Source organism: Heterodontus francisci, chromosome 30, assembly GCF_036365525.1.
Source record: "Heterodontus francisci isolate sHetFra1 chromosome 30, sHetFra1.hap1, whole genome shotgun sequence".
Taxonomy (NCBI): domain Eukaryota; kingdom Metazoa; phylum Chordata; class Chondrichthyes; order Heterodontiformes; family Heterodontidae; genus Heterodontus; species Heterodontus francisci.
This window is the reverse complement of record NC_090400.1, coordinates 44642031-44660250: the sequence shown is the minus strand read 5'-3', so window position 1 is coordinate 44660250 and position 18220 is coordinate 44642031. Positions and strand designations below refer to the sequence as shown.

The 18220-nt window shown below is 38.8% G+C and overlaps 1 protein-coding gene across 3 annotated transcripts in view; it reads left to right on the top strand.

The window, feature by feature from the left end:
- Positions 1–18220, top strand: part of gosr1 (golgi SNAP receptor complex member 1) — a 108746-nt gene that overhangs the window by 12096 nt on the left and 78430 nt on the right. For all 3 annotated transcript variants that reach the window (XM_068010470.1, XM_068010469.1, XM_068010471.1), the window contains exons 3-6: positions 4416–4503; positions 8824–8931; positions 16214–16305; positions 16947–17021. In XM_068010470.1, coding sequence (XP_067866571.1) covers positions 4416–4503; positions 8824–8931; positions 16214–16305; positions 16947–17021 — 363 coding nt within the window. The remainder of the gene's footprint in view (positions 1–4415; positions 4504–8823; positions 8932–16213; positions 16306–16946; positions 17022–18220) is intronic.

The window sequence follows — 18220 nt, the reverse complement described above, 5'->3', positions numbered from 1 at the left end:
GGGGACAAATCTGAGCAAATTAATGTCTGTTTAGAAATGAACAGAACAGGTAAATGTTTTACAAGTTTTTAAAATTATGGCCTTTTCAAACTTTAAATAATGGAACCTCTTCACTGTTTGAAAAATATTGGCACCTATATAACCTTTAACTTCAATGTTTGAAAAATCAGGGCCTCCTCATTCTCTAGAATATCAGACTATATTTTTGGAAAATCTGGGCACACTGAAGAACTTTTCCGTTCCCTCTGCCTGCCGAAGTAGTTTTGTTGTGCCTTGATCCAATTATGTTGTTAAAGTTTGAAAGTAAGTTTTTGTCAATTTTATTTTAAGTGCGAATTTGGCTCAGCGATAGCACTACATGTCTGAATAAGGTTTTCCTCCGAGACTTAAGACATTAAATCAGTGCCTCCCTGTTCAGAAGGATGCAAAAAGATCCAAACAAAAATGTTCACCTGGTGTCTTGGCCATCTTTCCTCCCACAACTCTCATCACCAAAACAGACTAATTGGTCATTTGTATCATCTGATGATTGTGGAACCTCGCTGTGTGAAAAGCAACTCACTTTTGCTGACAAAATAACAGTAACTACACTACAAAATTAATTATTGGTTGTGAAATTGATACTTTGATCAGTTTATTCATGTTTTGTAGAATAGAAAAGCAGAATACATTTTAAAAGGTGAGAGTAAATTTGGAATGCAGAGGGGTTTGAGGGTCCTTGACATGAATCTCAAAGTTAACATATAGGTACAGCAAGCAATTAGGAAGGCATGTGGTATGTTATCCTTTATTGCCATGAAGTTGGAGTATAAAAGTAAGGAAATCTTGCTACACGAGTACTGTGTACAATTTTGGTCCCTTACCTGTGGAAGGCTATAGTAGTCTTAAAGGGGGATGCAAAGAAAATGCACTAGACTGATTCCTAGGATGAGAATTTTTTTCTATGAGGAGAGATTGGCTGACTCTACTCAATGTTCTTTGGAGTTTAGAAGATTGGGAGGTGATCTCATCGAAACGTACAAAATTCTTGGGGCTTGACAGGGTAGTTGTTGAGAAACCGTTTCCTCTGGCTGGAGATTCTAGAACTAGGGCTCATCGTCTCAGGATAAGGAGTCAACCATTTAGGACTAAGATAAGGAGAAATTTCTTCACTGGTTATGAACCTTTTGGAATTGTCTACCTCATTGGGCTGTGAATGCTCAGTTGGGTATATTCAAGATGGAGATCAATAAATTTATAGACGCTAATGAAAGCAAAGGAAATGGGGATTGGGCAGGAAAGGAGTTGAGATTGACAATCACCCATAATGTTATTGAATGGCGGAGCAGCTTATGGATCATAAGGCCAACTCCTGTTCCTAGTTCCTATGTTCGTATATTTTTATGAAAATACAAACTAAAACCTTTTCAGGTGGTGTGATATAATGCGTTACCAGAACATGCAGTTCTCAAGAAAGATAGTCTGTGACTAAAATTTGGTTCATGCCAGATAAAACAGGTGTCACTGGTTTTTAGACTGACCTATTTCAAATGTATGTTTGTAAAGGTGAGAATTCTGTTTTCCCCTCACTCTCAGAATTTAAGTGGAGTTAAACATTTCCTGGTACTGGTAATTATGAGGGGCCTAGATAGAGTAGACAGAAAGGACCTGTTTCCCTGGCGGGGAAGTCAATTACCAGATTTAAGGTGATTGGTAGAAGGATTAGAGGGGACATGCGGAGAAATGTTTCCACCCAGAGGGTTGTGGATGTCTGGAATTCACTGCCAGGATCGGTGGTGGAGGCAGAGACCCTCAATTCTTTTAAAAGGTACCTGGACATGCACCTAAGGTGCTGTAACCTGTGGGGCTATGGACCAGGTGCTGGAAGGTGGGAATAGTTTGGGTGGACATGATGGGCTGAATGGCCTCCTTCTGTGCTGTATTTTATTCTATGTTCTGTGGTGTGAATATTTAATTTTGTTTTTGCTTAATAGCGTTACGATTTTGAGGTGAGAAATATGCAGTAGCCTGCAGCATATTGCCCAAACAGATGATGCCTGTAATCTCCAGAAAGTGCCAACCTTTGCTCCTGCACATCTGCTAGTCCCTTTGGTTTCATTTCTGTTGGCCTGAGCAAATGGATTACTTCACAGAATCAGTATCCTGGTCAGCAAATCAATGTGTTAACATGTTCAAGATATTTTTCTTTGTGTAGCTTTTAACAAACATATTAACATTCACGTACAGAATCTTAGAAGCTTACAGTGAAGAAGGTGGTCCTTTGTACTTATGCTGGCTCTCCGATATCAACATAGTTCCATTCCTCTGTCTTTTCCCCATTTGTTTTGTCGTTCGAAAAATGTTTATAACGTGATTTTTTTGTAATTTTTTTCTTTTTGATGTGATTAAAAAGACACTACTCCAAGAAAATTGAGTGTATCAAAAGAGTGAGCGATGTATGTTTGTACGTTCTCCAGATAATTTGACACTTCCACTAACACTAATGCTGTCAGCAGTGCATTATCTGGGTGTGTTGAAAAGTTTAAGGCACTGCCATATTCAATTTTCTTTGGCTTCGTGACTTTTGTATATAAAAAATAAATATTTGCATTTGTTCTACCTTTTAGACTGATGCAGATCAAAAAAAAATAGTTGCATTGAACAGGAAAATACAGTCTGCTTTGCTATAATTTCGGAATGCTTTACCAATTTCTTGCTACACTGACTTTAAAGATTTCCTTTAACTGCAGGCGTGTTGAAATGTAATATATTTTGGGGCACATTGTTCAGTTTTAGATAGGAGCTTCAGCTAAAATTCAGATAGCAGGTCAGGTAGGCATCCCAGTTTATAAATTAATCCTTTGACAACTGCATTTTAAATATATGGAGTTTATACTATATACCACATGTGTATTCCAGTTGAAGGGACAGTGCATGCAAAGATAAATCTTTCAATACTGCAATCAATTAACCTGAAGTTTCTGCAGAGGGACCTATAGAATACCATTTTTAAAACTATTTTTTCCATTCCCTGATATCTGCATTTATTGCCCATTCCTAGTTGTCCTTGTGAAGGTGGTGGTAAAGCGTCTTTTAGAGCCACTGCAATACATGTAGTGAAGGTACTCCTATAATGCTGTTAGTTAGGGAGATCTAGGATTTTGACTCTATATCAATGATGGAGTGGTGTATGCCAAGGTTGCGATGCTGTGTGACTTGGAGGGGAACTTTGAAGTGACAGTGTTCCCGTGCATCTGGCGTCCTTGTCTTTCTAGGTGGTGGAGGCTGTGGGTTTGAGAGATGCTGCGAAAGAAGCCTTGGTGACCTGCTGTATTGCATTATGTAGATGGTATTTACTGAATGCTGGTGGTGGAAGGAGTGGCTGTTTAAGCTGATGGATGGGATTCCATTCTAGCAGGCAGCTTTGTCCCAGATGGTATCAAGCTTCTTGATTGTTCCAGCTGTACCCATCCAGGCAAGTGGCAAATATTGTATCGCACTCCTGAGTTGTGCCTTGTCGATTGTGGAGCCGCTTTTGGGAGTCAGGAAGTGACCCAGCCTCTGACCTGCTCCAGCAGCCATGGCATTTACAAATTCATTCTCTGGTCAGTGGTGGCCCCCAGGATGTTGCTGGGGGAATTTGTTGATGGTAATGCCATTGCTTATAGGTGTGTGTGTGTATGTATGTGTATATACATCTGTATGGCTTTATAATATAGAACATGTAGCAATTGCTTTATCAGTGATACTTTAATTTTAGTTCTTTTACCTAAAATTTGAGTGATAAGGTACTATCAAAATTAACCTATTCCAAACTTAACTTGCAAAATGGAAAACTATTTTACAAGCTGTTCAATCACTGTATATGAAGGTACCTGCATAAGTTGAAGCAATGATTGATTGCTTCTTGGGAAGCCTCTAGTTGGCTACAGATGGTTCTTCATGGAATAAATTTGTGCTGCTTAAGTATTTTGAAAGTTAAGAGGTTCTCTCCCAAAAGCATATCCATCCTTAATTCCTTGGGTGTTTTTGACTGGAGGTAGAAAAGACTAGGCCCATGTTGACTTAATTTCGTTAAAATGTGTTCTTCAGAAATATGAAGTTAGGATAAAGTGTGCAGCTGATGAATGTTTCATAAAGAGTAGGTTTAGCCTCTTTTTTTTGATCAACTAAATACCCTATATTTTTTCTGGTGGTTGAACTTGTTTCATTATCCTTAAAAGTAAATATTTCATGCAGAAAGTCTTGAGTAATAATAAATGATGTTACGATTCAAGCTTCCACCTATTCAAGATGCTTCATTTTATTTTGTCAACAGAATTATTTTCCTGTGATTAATGAAATTAGTACTTTAATGGCCCTGCAAGCAATTTATATATGGTCCTACTTTTTCTTGTATTATTGTGCTAGTTTTGTTTTTCTTTCCATCTCTCTAGTTCTGATACGACACCTCTTCTTAATGGATCAAGTCAAGACAGGATGTTTGAGACAATGGCTGTGGAAATAGAACAGCTACTAGCCAAGGTGAATTTGAACTTCTGGTCAAATATTGCTATAATGGCTTGTTAAGAGTAGATCTATTCTGTAGAGCGTTGTAATGTCAATTTTTATGGGACTATTTATTGGTACAGCTCCACCCTTCAAAAATTCAACTTTACCAGAACTCCATGCCTCTATCCTATTTTCTGTTCTACCCTTATTTATCTTATTTTCGTACCACTGCTCACTCAATCACTTTACCTCCTTCCCCCTCCAAAAACAATGACTTCAAAATACTCTTTCTCCTCAAACGTAGGAATTGTTAGATGATGAAGACCATGGTTCATACTGGTAACTGCATGATACAACACTAAAGGAACTGTTCACATCCCTGCATTCTAGGTCGCACCCCTCAGTCTTGACTCAAGTCTTTGAATCTTAATTACCCTGTGTGTGTGTGTCCATGTTACTCATCCCACCACCACCACCAACTGCACTCTCAATTTCCCTAAACTGCTCGACTTTGTATTTTCAGAAGTATCCTCAAAGCCTATGCAGTGCTTTGTTCACCCCTCTTTGCATTTCTCCCAATTCCTGCTCACTCTTTTGATTTTTCTATCCCATTCCCTCCCCCTTATCAAGCACCTTTGGGCTTTTTAATACATTAGGGGTGCTATACAAGTGGAAGTTGTTTCTTTTATGATGTTACGAACGCTTACAGCCCACTTTTCCTCATTCAACCACTACTCCATATGTCTTTAGGCCTCCCATTACTGCCTTTGACAGAAGTGCATAAATAATGAACTTTGACAGAGATTTTGTGAAGTAACCTTTTACTATTAAAGTTGCAATTGTTACAGCTGAGGAGTGCACTATTCTTCTAGTTCCACTTCTCCACAGGTCACAACATATGTTTAAATATTTTTCCTAGCTACCGCAACAGTCAATCACAGACTCTATGCCAAAAAATAAAATGCACCAACCAGGTTTCTTTAATAAACAACAAAATTATAAGTTTATTATAAAACGTCTTAACCAGTAACAAAGCAAAGCATTAAGACACAGATTGAAATATGAAAGCTCTATTTTCACCTTGGCCCTTCTCTCCTCACTCACTCACCTCGCTCGCCCACCTGCCCACCCACCCAAAGGATGACGAGCATAAAAGGATACTTTGGCCGAATACCTGCTAATCCCTGAAGGAAAAAGAGAACATAGGGAAAGATGGCAGATGGCCTTTGTTCTGGTTTGGAGTTCTAAATACATATAGACAGCTGTTCCTGGGACCTTTCTAGAACAGTTCTTTTTAGGCGATGTTGAAGATCAGTTTAGGCAGGCCTTCCAGGAGGAATGCAGCTACAGGGGTTTCAGCCAGGTCCTGCAGGTGGAATGCAACACCAGTTTCTCTATTTCCCACGCTCGTTTCTAAGATTCTCAAAGAGATGGAAAAACTGGCAGGCTTTTCAAAGAGCTGGAAAAGGCTGCGATGAGGTTTGACCTTGGCAGTTTGATTTTTTTTTTTAAACTCCTTTTCAGAACACTGTCCATACCCCAAATGCCTGTCCAAAGTGAAACCAAAAACGTCTTAGGAGCAGGAGGCTTAACTCCTATAGATCTTGACCTGTCATTTCTCTGTAAACATCTTTCCCAAGTCAGAAAAGCTGGGTATTTATCTGAAAACGGGTACCTTCTAGTAATTAAAATAAAAGCAAAATACTGCGGATGCTGGAAATCTGAAATAAAAACAAGAAATGCTGGACATACTCAGCAGGTCTGGCAGCATCTGTGGAGAGAGCAGAGTTAACTCTGCTTCTCTCTCCACAGATGCTGCCAGACCTGCTGAGTATTTCCAGCATTTCTTGTTTTCATGCCTTCTACTAACTCTTGTTTACATGCCAGGTCCAAAAGACCTTCTGATGGCCTCTTTTTTTTAAAGAAAAAAACCACAAAGTCCAGCATCTATGGAATCCTTTTTCCAGTTTTAAAACACAAATCCTCAAAATTTAACAAAAAAGGAAGCACTCAACACTGTGACCTATATTTTGTTGTTGCTCTAGTCTACATCAAATTTCAGGTTGAAAAATGAAAATCTACAAAATGTAGAAGTACTTCAGTAGTTAAAGTTCTGAGAATGTTGCAGCAAAAATAACATTACATGAAAACTGTAATTCCTAGTGGTGCCTGTGTTGTTGCACAACCTTCATGTGATAATAGAAGTGATTGCTAGCAATAAGATGATTGAATCAACTAAACTGCAGTGTAGGCTAAAGCCCGGCTTGGGTATAAAATTAAAACTGACCCGACAACAGCTGACCCGGGCCTGAGTCCTTTAATTTTTTTAAATGCCCAACCCAACCCGAAAATAACAAACATATTATTGAAACAGATAAAAAGCGTAGATTGAAACAAAAACAATACGAAACAAAACAGTACAGTCCGACCTGACCCAAGCTTGAATGCTGGACGCAGAATACAGACCTGACCCAACCAGAACCCAACACGTGCAGTCGGGTTTGGTCGGGTTCGTTTCAGGTAGGCAGGTTCTCCAGGGCCTCTGTAGTGAAACACTTGAGATCTAAATCCAGCTGTATCACTGAGATACAGTCATGTTTCTCTACTGCCATCAAGGTTCTCCTTGGGTCTCAGTGTGAGATCCACACATTGTCCTTCGCCATTTGTATTATGCACTTGAGGTCTTATTTGGACTGCATATATTGAAACCGCTATGCTCCACCCAATTGGAGGTGATTGGATTATTCTTCCGTCAATCACACCTGGAGACCTCATGGTTGTAAACTGACTGGGATTGATTTCATGCACACAATTTAGGTTATGCAACTATCCTCCACACTCTGCAATTTGTGTTATGTAAAATAAATACCTTAATTTTTGGATTAGTGCACTATCAGCTGTTTAAATTCCCTTTGAGTAACTTGTAGTGACGGCAAAATCTTTTAACCTGTTAACATTTTTTAAATAAAGGCCAAAGCTTGTCTGTACAGTTGTATTGATTTGAATAAGTGATATAAAGCAAACCACATGGTCGATAGTTTTTTTGATAATTTCTGAAGATGCATATCTGTGCACATTTTGGTTATATTTTTTCTACTTCCCCAATCCCAATTGATCACCCAAAATGCTATCGTCCTTAATTGACAACTTGTATTTTTCTTCCAGTGTGAAGAATTCCACATCATAAATATATCTCGTTTTTTTTTCCATTGATAGCGCATCATTATTGTTTCGGGTGCTAAGCTGAGACCTGAGACTGATATTTCACAGATGTAAATAAAGGTCAATACCCCTTTTAAAAACCAAACTGTTAGAATTAGAGGAAAAACAACTTGTATTTGTATAGCACCTTATGCAAACCTAACCATTTTGTGTTAAACAATGTCCTACAAACAGTAATGAGATTACTGACCAGTTAATCAGTTTATGTTGAGAGAATGTCCTGCTGTTTGAATACCTTCATGGGATATCATACAACAGGCAGATGAGCTTCAGTTTCACATCTTCTGCCTGCACCTCTGACAATATAGCACTTTGTGTATTGAAGCGTCAGGCCGGTTTAATGTGCAGAAGTTCTGGCATGGGAATTGAACCCAAGATTCTGACTCTAAGAATGCTGCCAAAGGAGAGAACCTTGCCTTTCACCGAATTGAAACATAAACACTGTTTCTCTCTCCAAAGATGCTAGACCTACTGTTTCAGACCGGCATTTTCTGTTTTTGTTTCCGATTTCCAGCATCTGCAGTATTTTTTGCTTCTGTAATTTTAAAATCAATTTGTTTGCCATCATTGTCATTGGGATTTAACTGGGAGAGCCTTTGGGCATTAGCTGGGAAAAGTTGTCAAAGCTGATTAGGAGTGAGCTGAATTTATTTATATAGTGTGCTGTATGTTTTTGAGGTAGTGAAACCACTATTTTCTCCAGGTTTACACAGTGACTGTGGACAGAAGGATTCATACCAATATCAACTGTCCATGAGTGACCAGGTCTGAGAATCCTTGTGATTACTCCATAACTTTGGCTTCCTATACACCATTGAGTGGTGACTAGCCTTTCCTCAGCCCATCTCCATTAGTGTGGCTGTAATGGGAATTCATCATCGCACATGTCATCGCTGAATAATCTGTGTTAATGGATATCTGTTTACTGGCATTAGCTGAGAACTTGGAAGTATTTTATTTGTCTGTAATCTTAGCGAGAAGAATGCTGTGCCAAGTGCAGTGTCTAAAAAGGAGAGGGAAAATGAAAAGGACAGTGTACTGGTATGAAATTCTGTGCCAAAGTGCTTATACGGCAAGCACTGGCATTTTTGTATACATATGTCTCAACGTTTTATTCATTTTTGCCTCTAGCTCACAGGAGTAAATGATAAAATGGCAGAGTACACTTCAACCCCTGGTGTTACATCATTGAATGCAGCACTCATGCACACACTACAACGGCACAGAGATATTTTACAGGTAAAAATAATCTCCATTAAATTTTGTTCTGGTCTTAATGTGAAAGTACAAGTATTTCATTGTTGGAGCATCTCAAGATATGCGGAAAAATATGGGTATGTTTGGTTTTCTTCTCCAATTCTGTTCCCTCCGAAAGGCATTCTTTTTTTTTTTGGTCATTACAAGGGCAATATTACCCCACCCAAAAATACCTCCCTGAAGTAGCTGTTATTTATATGACTCTTGACAGGCGGTATTGCAAGCTAATTAACTTTGGGATGAATTGTAGCTGAGTCCGTCTTGTTTGTAGGTGCATGCTTAGTCGGGCATTTTGAATGGTCTACCTCTCCCTAAGCCAAGGTGACTGTGGACAATTGTGCCAAGTCTTATTACTCTATCATGCCAACTCAGCACATATAATTGAAGATATTCCTGGGTCTGTATGCCTCAGCTACTCATTGGATAAATTAAATAAGACTTTGGGACAAAGGTTTGGTGGGTGGGGGGGGGGAAAGAAAAACACCTGTTGCATATTATAAGCAACATTTACTTATTGATATAGCACCATTAAAATAATAAAATGTCCAGAGGCGCTTCACAGAAGAATTATAAAGCAAAATATGACACCGAGTCACAGATTAGGTCAGATGACCAAAAGCTTGGCCAAAGAAGTAGGTTTTAAGGAGTGTCTTAAAGGAGGAAAGATGTAAGGAGGTATTCCAGAGCTTAGGGAATAGGCAACTGAAGGCACGGCTCCCAATGTTGAAGCAATTAAAATCAGATGCACAAGAGGGCAAAATTAGAGGAGCACAGACTTCTCGGAGGGTTGTGGGGCAGGAGGAGGTTAGAGATAGGGAGGAGCAAGGCCATGGAGGGATTTGAAAACAAGGATGAGAATTTTAAAATCATTTTAAAATGTAAATTTGAGCTGTATAATATGTACAACAACTTTAAGGAAAAAAATGAATCTTCTGGACCTCAAAATAAGATCTGGAGGCATAAATAGTGTAGTAAATGAACAGGAAAGTGAGTTGGTTATGAGCAAAGAGATGGGTTTAAGGAAGGTTGCAATTAATATGAACGGTGAGAGATTTTAAATCTGGGGGATTGGTTTAGGGATTGATGATGCATGCTGGGGTGGGGGGGGAGAAGCCAAGGCGGCGGGGAGGAGATGGAGGTGCAGGTTATTAATAAAGGAATTAACTGATGTGTAGATGTTAATCCTGTAGTGATATTTTTATTTTATATAGATGCTGACATTTCTGTAACTGAGCATTATGTTCCATATGGTGGATTCATTTGAACATTGATTCGGTGTAATTTCGCACATAAAACAATGCAGAGATTTGCTTAAGCTTTTTAGGGCCATTAGTTCAAAAATGCTTGCATAAGTTATATTAATATTGAGTTTCCTCCATGTAGTTGAGTATTTTCACTTGTTTTTTAATTTTACCTACTATTTCAAAATTGCATTAGTTTATGATCTAGGTTTCATTATAGTTCATTTTATGATGCAGTTCTTTTGAGGGAAATTGCAAACACAATATGCATATACAGTTAGTGCAGAGGTATAATCAGAAGCTGCAAATTAAAATCAGTGATGGAAGAAGCCATTAATTTCTATCAATATATTTGCTAAGTGACAGCTGAATTTGCAGTTGCAATGTAGAAAGATTAGATCACCGCCATATGTAAATAAGGATAAATTACATGACATAAAGATTTAATGGAGCAGTCCAAACTGTTAATTGAGTGATAAATATCCCCAGTTATAGGTTGGATTTACAGATGTCAACCTCAGCAAAAAGTGAAAGGTGATTGGAAGCTGCTGAATAATAGCTTTCCAAGAAAGGGACTTCTTGCATCTTAATTAGGCACTGAGAATACAGTGGCAACCCATTAAAAGGAGTTGAAAGTGACGTGTCATCTTTTTGTAAAACTTCGTACCATCTATTCGTTAAAACTAAGGTTCACAAAATGATAGCTTCACAATGCAATACTACAGCTTTAGCGATTCCTTTTCTTTGGTTGCCATATTAAAATTAATGACGATATCCCACATTTCTGTGAACTTCACAGTGGAAGAAATATTTTTGCATATTCTGTATAATGTTGAAGTAAACAGGTTAAATGTATTTTAATTGATTTGAGATGCCAAACAGATTAATATTTTTGCAAATGTGTTAAGTTGCCTATATGCAAAATATTAGAGAAACATTACTTTGATCCTGGGATCCCAGGATTAAAAACAGTCAATCGTTTGTCCTTATGTCTGTTGGTCCCTTTGGGAGCTGGCTAGAGACCAGCTGCATCTGCACTTGCGACCAGAAGAAAAGCAGTTTGCTGATGTGTGGTGCTTCATCAACTTGGAAATTTTGTTTGTGGCTGACTTTGTTTAATAATTTCGGAGCTTTGTGATTTTTTTACATCCAGGATTGGGAAGGATCCTGTTGGGCAATCCAGTGAAAACATTCACTGGACCCACCACATACGTCAGGATCGTCCAGGCATGAGACCTGATGCGGCTGATATCCAGCAGGCTGTTTGAATGCCCAATTATAATGAAGCAATGTAAATCGCACAGCAAAGTGGGAACATATATACTTTTTAAAAAAAAAACTTCAGAACTTGAATTCAGTAACTTGAATTTCAAGTAGTCTGTACGAAGTTTGAAACTTTTCTTCACAGAATAAGGGATTGTTATTTCAAGCTAGTTAAATTTGGGTATATCAAATATGTTCATACCATCCATAACATTTTCCACTTAAACATGTAGTAAACTTTCCATAAAGTAATATTAGTTGAAGATTTTTCTTCCAACCATAGTGATGTTTCAACTGCAAAGATCCTCATACAACATATCATTACTTAAAATAAAACAGAAAATGCTAGCAATAATCAGGTCAGGTAGAATCAATGGTGAGGGAATGATGGATGACCTTGTTCGTAATATGTAAAAGAAGTTGTTGATTTTAATTGGTACTTAAGTTTTCATAAATTTATTTTGGATTTTTCTAAGTACCCATTACTAATGTTTTATCTTTGTGCTGACCAAAGATTCTTCTCAGTAATATGGTAGTTCAAACCTTGACTATAAGCACTTCAGAAATGAACTAATTTGTTGGCTCTTAATAGTTTGTAGACAGTATTTTACTGTAAAAAGAAAACAAGTGGCAGTTTTTTTTTTGTTCGTTTGGGGGGTTTGGCCGTCGCTACCTCGGTCAGCATTTATTGCCCATCCCTAATTGCCCTCGAGAAGGTGGTGGTGTGCTGCCTTCTTGAACCACTGCAGTCCTTTGGGTGTAGGTACACCCGCAGTACTTTTAGGAAGGGAGTTCCAGGATTTTTTTTCGTTCCTGAAATGTGGGCATTGCTGGCTAGGCCATCATTTATTGCCTATCCCTAATTGCCCTTGAGAAGGTGGTGGTGAGTTGCCTCTTGAACCACTGCAGTCCATATGTGGTCGGTATACTTAAAGTGCTGTTAGGAAGGGAGTTCCAGGATTTTGACCCAGTGACAGTGAAAGAACGACATTATAGTTCCAAGTCAGGATGATGTGTGGCTTGGTGGGGAACTTGCCGGTGATGATCCCATTGCAACTGCTGCCCATATCCTTCTAGGTGATAGAGGTTGCGGGTTTGGGAGGTGTCTAAGGAGCTTTGGTGAGTTTCTGCAGTGCATCTTGTATATGGTACATCTTGCTGCCACTCTGCGTCAGTGGTGGAGGGAGTGAATGTTGAAGGTGGTGAATGGGGTGCCAATCAAGCGGGCTGCTTTGTCCTGGATGGTGTCGAGCTTCTTGAGTGTTGTTGGAGCTTCACCCATCCAGGCAAGTGGAGAGTATTCCATCACGCTCCTGATTTATCTGCAGCACCTGTGGAAGAGTCTGTCACTCTAGAATTGGCCTTTATAGCCACTCCAGGCGCTGCTTCACAAACCACTGACCACCTCCAGGCGCTGACTCCTTGTCTCGCGAGACAAGGAGGCCAAAGAAGAAAAAAGATGGTACACAGACTTTGGGGAGTCAGGAAGTGAGTTAGTCGCTGCAGAATTTCCAGCCTCTGACCTGCTCTTGTAGCCATGGTATTGATGAGGCTACTCCAGTTTTGTTTCTGGTCAATGGTGACATTTCCCCCCCCCCACCTTCCAGGATGATGTTGGTGAGGGATTCAGCGATCGTAATGCCACTGAATGTCAAGGGAGATGGTTAGACTTGCTCTTGTTTGAGATGGTCATTGCCCGGCACTTGTGTGGTGCGAATGTTTCTTGCCATTTATCAACCCAAGCCTGGATGTTCAGGTCTTACTGCATATGGACATGGGCTGCTTCAGTATCTTAGGAGTCGCGAATGGTTCCGAACATTGTGCAATCGTCAGTGAACATCCCCACTTCTGACCTTGGGTTAGAGGGAAGGTCATTGATGAAGCAGCTGAAGATGGTTGGGTCTAGGACACTACCCTGAGGAACTCCTGCAGTAATGTCCTGGGACTGAGATGATTGACCTTCAACAACCACAACCATCTTCCTTTGCGCTAGGTATGACTCCAACCAGCGGAGAGTTTCCCCCTGATTCCCATTGACTCCGGTTTTGCTTGGGCTCCTTGATGCTATACTTGGTCAAATGCTGCCTTAATATCAAGGGCAGTCTCACTCAGCTCATCTCTGGAGTTCAGTTCTTTTGTTCATGTTTGAACCAAGGCTGTAATGTCAGGAGCTGAGTGGCCCTGGTGGAACCCAAGCTGAGTGTCCGAGCAGGTTATTGCTGATCAAGTGCCGCTTGATAGCACTGTTGGCGACCCCTTGCATCATTTTGATGATTGGAAGTAGATTGATCGGATGGTAATTGGCCAGGTTGGATTTGTCCTGCTTTTTGTGCATAGGACATACCTGGGCAATTTTCCACATTGTTGTAGCTGTACTAGAACAGCTTGGCTAGGGGCGCGGCTGGTTCTGGAGCACAAGTACATCAGTGCTTTATGCTGGAATCCAACTAAGGACTGAACTAAGGCTTTCTCATTGACGAGTGGAAAATGGAGAAGAAATGTCTGATTCATTTTGAATTTAACAGCTTGCAAATGTTGCTGGGTTACTTACACACATCTGGGGCTTGATTTCAGTCATTGCTTTGCCATACCCAAGGGACCTGTTAGGTGGTTAGAATGAGATCCCCAGTGTGATTGAGGTATTTTTAATTTGGGGAGTGAATAATAATGTTGGCCTAGTGTTCTATTACATTTGTTTTTCTACTTTAAACACAAAATTGCAATACTATCCATTTTTGTAGTTCATACTTGGCAAGAAATCTTGGAACACCTATATAATTGAGAACCATCTACTTTGCCAACAAATATTTCTCTTGTTGACTTGTTTTGTGATGAAGAGGTGGATTAAACTAATAAAATTGTCGACGTAGATCAAAATAACTGGATAACCATGTTTCTGTTTACTGGAACCACAAGTCCCAAGTTTTGTAGATTTTAAGGTCAAACAACTTTTACAGCCTCCATAAATTGAATTGTGGCATACAGAACTGAATTGGTTTGTTTTAGAAATATGTACCTGGTCGGTCTACTGTGTAGATGCCTCAGGAACAACAAATGGATTTAATACCCTTTTCTTTTTAATACTTAAGTGTTAATATTGCTAAGTAACCAGAGCCAGATGGCCTAACCCAAAAAACTAAGAATGTTTGATACAGGAGTTGTACCAAAGCGCTGGACGGTGGCAAACTGGAAAAGGGAGTCGGACTTATTGGATAGCTTTTCCAGAAAGTCAGCACAAGTGAAAGTGTTTGAGAGAGTAAACGGTGAAAGATTATTTCCACTGGTTGATGAATTGTTAAAAAAGATTTATACTATAAGCATTGACTGTAACTTTTTTCATCCAAAACTTTAAAAGGAGTATATCCTTTCAGTCAAGATGCATAGCAAATTTTTTCCCCCAGAGTTCCTCTGAGATTGGATGCAATTTAGATTTTTGGTCCCATTATATCCGCTGGAAGTGCCCAGTGCCCACTTAAGGATAATTTTTCAGCTTGGTTGGTGATTCTAATTTAAAGCCTCACCTTCCATATTTAAATCGATTGTAGGGTTCCTTTCGAATATTCTGAACTGCAGAGAATCATAATTGTCATCTTTTCACAAGACTGCCAAGGATCCATTTTGAATTACCTCAGCTTTTGTTTCCAAAAGTATATTGTGAAAAATGCTGAAAATCAATTTTATACAGAGGCAGAATCCTGCACATAGAGCATTTCCATTGTCCAAATGTTCTGCTCTCTGAAAATGTCTTGTGGATGATCCGTTTGATAGGTTGGTTCTCAATTTATAAAATTAATTAGGCTATGACATTAATTGTTGCAAAAGAGTGCAGTTGTGTTCAATTCTGTCTTTGTAAAGAAAAATGAATGATTAATGTTGTCTTTTGTTATTACATGAATCCAATATTAGTTGCAAATCGAGCTTTTGCGCTACTGCCCCTTCCAATTTCTTTTTGGTCAGTTTGAGGTCAGATGGTACAAGAAGATGGGATTTTATGTACGTCTTATTTTTATAGTCTCATTATAATATTACAGTACAGTTGCCAGTGCCATCTGTGATTTTGGCAGCAGAGGTATAATCAAAGCCATGCTGCTTCATCTGTGCTAAACAACCTGAAGAAGTTTCCTTCTGACTCCACCCTCCCTGTTGGAGGCATCAGTACTGGCTGCCATTTTTTTCCCAGCTGTAGACATATTAGCCTAGATATTGGGGAGCATGGTGAGTGATCTATGCCTTAAATGCATAGGCACAATGTGCATTTGATATTGTCCTCGGACCTCATTAACATCAAGCTAACAATCCGTGAACGTCAAATGGCTGCCCCCAAGCACTAGTCAGCGAAGAGGTAATCGGGCTAGCTGTTTTCAGGCCAACCAGTATGGCACATGGGGTTTCAACAAGGTGTTAGGCCCCTTCTTTGTATATGCAAAGAGCGTAATAGCATTTTCAGATGAGGGCCATGGAGGCCAAGTTTTTTTTTTCTCGTTGCTTAAACCAATATGACGGGCAGCACACTTCTAACTTTAATGAATGCGCACTTCCTGCCTGCCGTATTGGAGACTTTGAAGGATGGTTAGCATCTGAAAACTGGTGCTGTGCAGATGAATTTCTAGGCCATTGAGTGCTGGGCCCAGCAATTCAAATTAATCATGGGGATTTTTAAATTCCTAATGTATGCAAGGTGTCTTACAGGAGGTGCAGTACAAGAGGAAATGTAGTGACTTGGATAGAAAGTTCCAACAGTTTAATTTGTTTTTTCACAGGATTACACACATGAGTTTAATAAAACCAAAGCAAACTTTATTGCAATCCGAGAACGTGAAGACTTGTTGGGATCAGTTCGGAAAGATATTGAGTAAGTGATTGTTTATCACTGCCATGTGTAAAACAACTTCATGTTTTTGTACATCATGCATATGCTGTCAAACCATAGCATTAATAGAGGCTTACTGGATCCAAACAAATTGTGATGGTGAGTCATTTGAAGTATGTATTGACCAAGAAGATTCATTTTTTTGGTTTATAATTGTTCTAAAGATCCTTTTAGTAAGTATTATACTCAAGAAACATTAAATGACTTAGATAATTCACATCTGCTTAATTTTCAATGCTCAATTTATTTTCTATTTTGATTTAGTGAGTTTAAAATTAACGTGTAATTTAGTGAAACAACACTAATTACCCAGGCTATGGAGTAAATATATTCAATGTAAAATGACTTGTGTTTTAAAGTGTCAAAATATCGACTGACGTGGAACAGTAAGCCCAGGTGAAAATATTAAGTAACTATTGTAGTGGTTGTTGTCACATACTTTATTAAAATATATTTAAATACTAGAAGACAAAATTTGCCTAAAAATGTAAGGGGATAATACTGAATTGAGCTTTGTATGTAAAAATTGAAGAGCTGTGACAAATGTTTTGTGTCTGTAATACTTTAATTACTTTATTATTTACCTTGACTGTTTGTTTAATGAAGTTTAATTTCAATTTCAGATCTTATAAAAGTGGCTCAGGAGTTAACAACAGAAGAACAGAACTATTCTTAAAAGAGCATGAGCACCTTCGAAAGTAAGTTTATTTTCTTGTGTTTTTCACTGGCTGCTGTACTAGTGCATTTTGATATGTATGATCAAGGTGAAGATTGAAGGAGGACAATATGCAAAGCATTTGAGGAGAATTGCAATTACAATGTAGTAATCTAATCATGGGGTTCAGATGATAGAAAGTACAAAAAGCTTGACTATTTTGTGACACCCCCCCCCCCAAGTTAAAGGACAGCCTTCATGTATGTCACTCATCTCTCACACAGACAATTCTGTTCACTTAGAGTGCTGTTAGTGACCATATGTATACTTGGGTCCCTTTGTAAGAAGGATGTACATATTAGTGAATTAATTTTTATCCTGCTATTGGAATGTGGAACTAAGCAAATCCTATATCCCATATATTAGACTCCTTTGAAAGCAACGACTGGACCATTTTGGTGTTCTCTTCAAATTATTCCAGTGTATAAATCAACCTGATTTTTCATTTAATTAATTGGAAGTAGTTTAGAGGCTTGCATGGAGAGTCTATGATTCAGGCATTCTATAACTACTGTTACGACCGACCGTTCCTGTCAAAGCCCAATATCAAAGTATACGATTCTGCTTGTGGCGGGAGAAACACAATGATAATTCAATCCTGTCGCTCCACAGTTGGGCTAACATATCATTTAAAACTTTCCAAGTTAAAGAAAGACCCAGCCAAATTGCACCATCTACTAACCCCCGAATGAGGCTAACCAAACCAGGTGTCCTAAAATCAGCAAATTAACTCTTCAATTAGAAGAACTAAATTCTTAAACATTATGAAGATATAAACAACATTTAAAAGAGAAAAAAATAGTCCTTGCAAATTTATAGTCCAGTGTTGCTTGAAGTCCTCACAGGGTGTTGCTTGAAGTCCTCCTCCAGCGAATTTCAACAATCAACAACTTGCAAACACTTTCAACAGAATCAATCTGACTTTAGAGTTTTTGAGGGATAAAAGATTGTCACAGTCTAACGTTCCTTTCTTCAATTTAAATTACCAGAGATCTCTATTTTGGCTTGACCTTTTTTAGAATTTTAAGAGATAGTTCAACAGACTAAAATCCTATTCCTTCAGTTTAAATGGTTGAGAGCTCTTCCTGCAGGTGCCAACACCAGCTGTGTCTTCTGTGTCTGTCCTGTTAGAACAAACTGTCTTCAACTAAAAGCCAGTTCAAAACTGAATTGTAACAAATG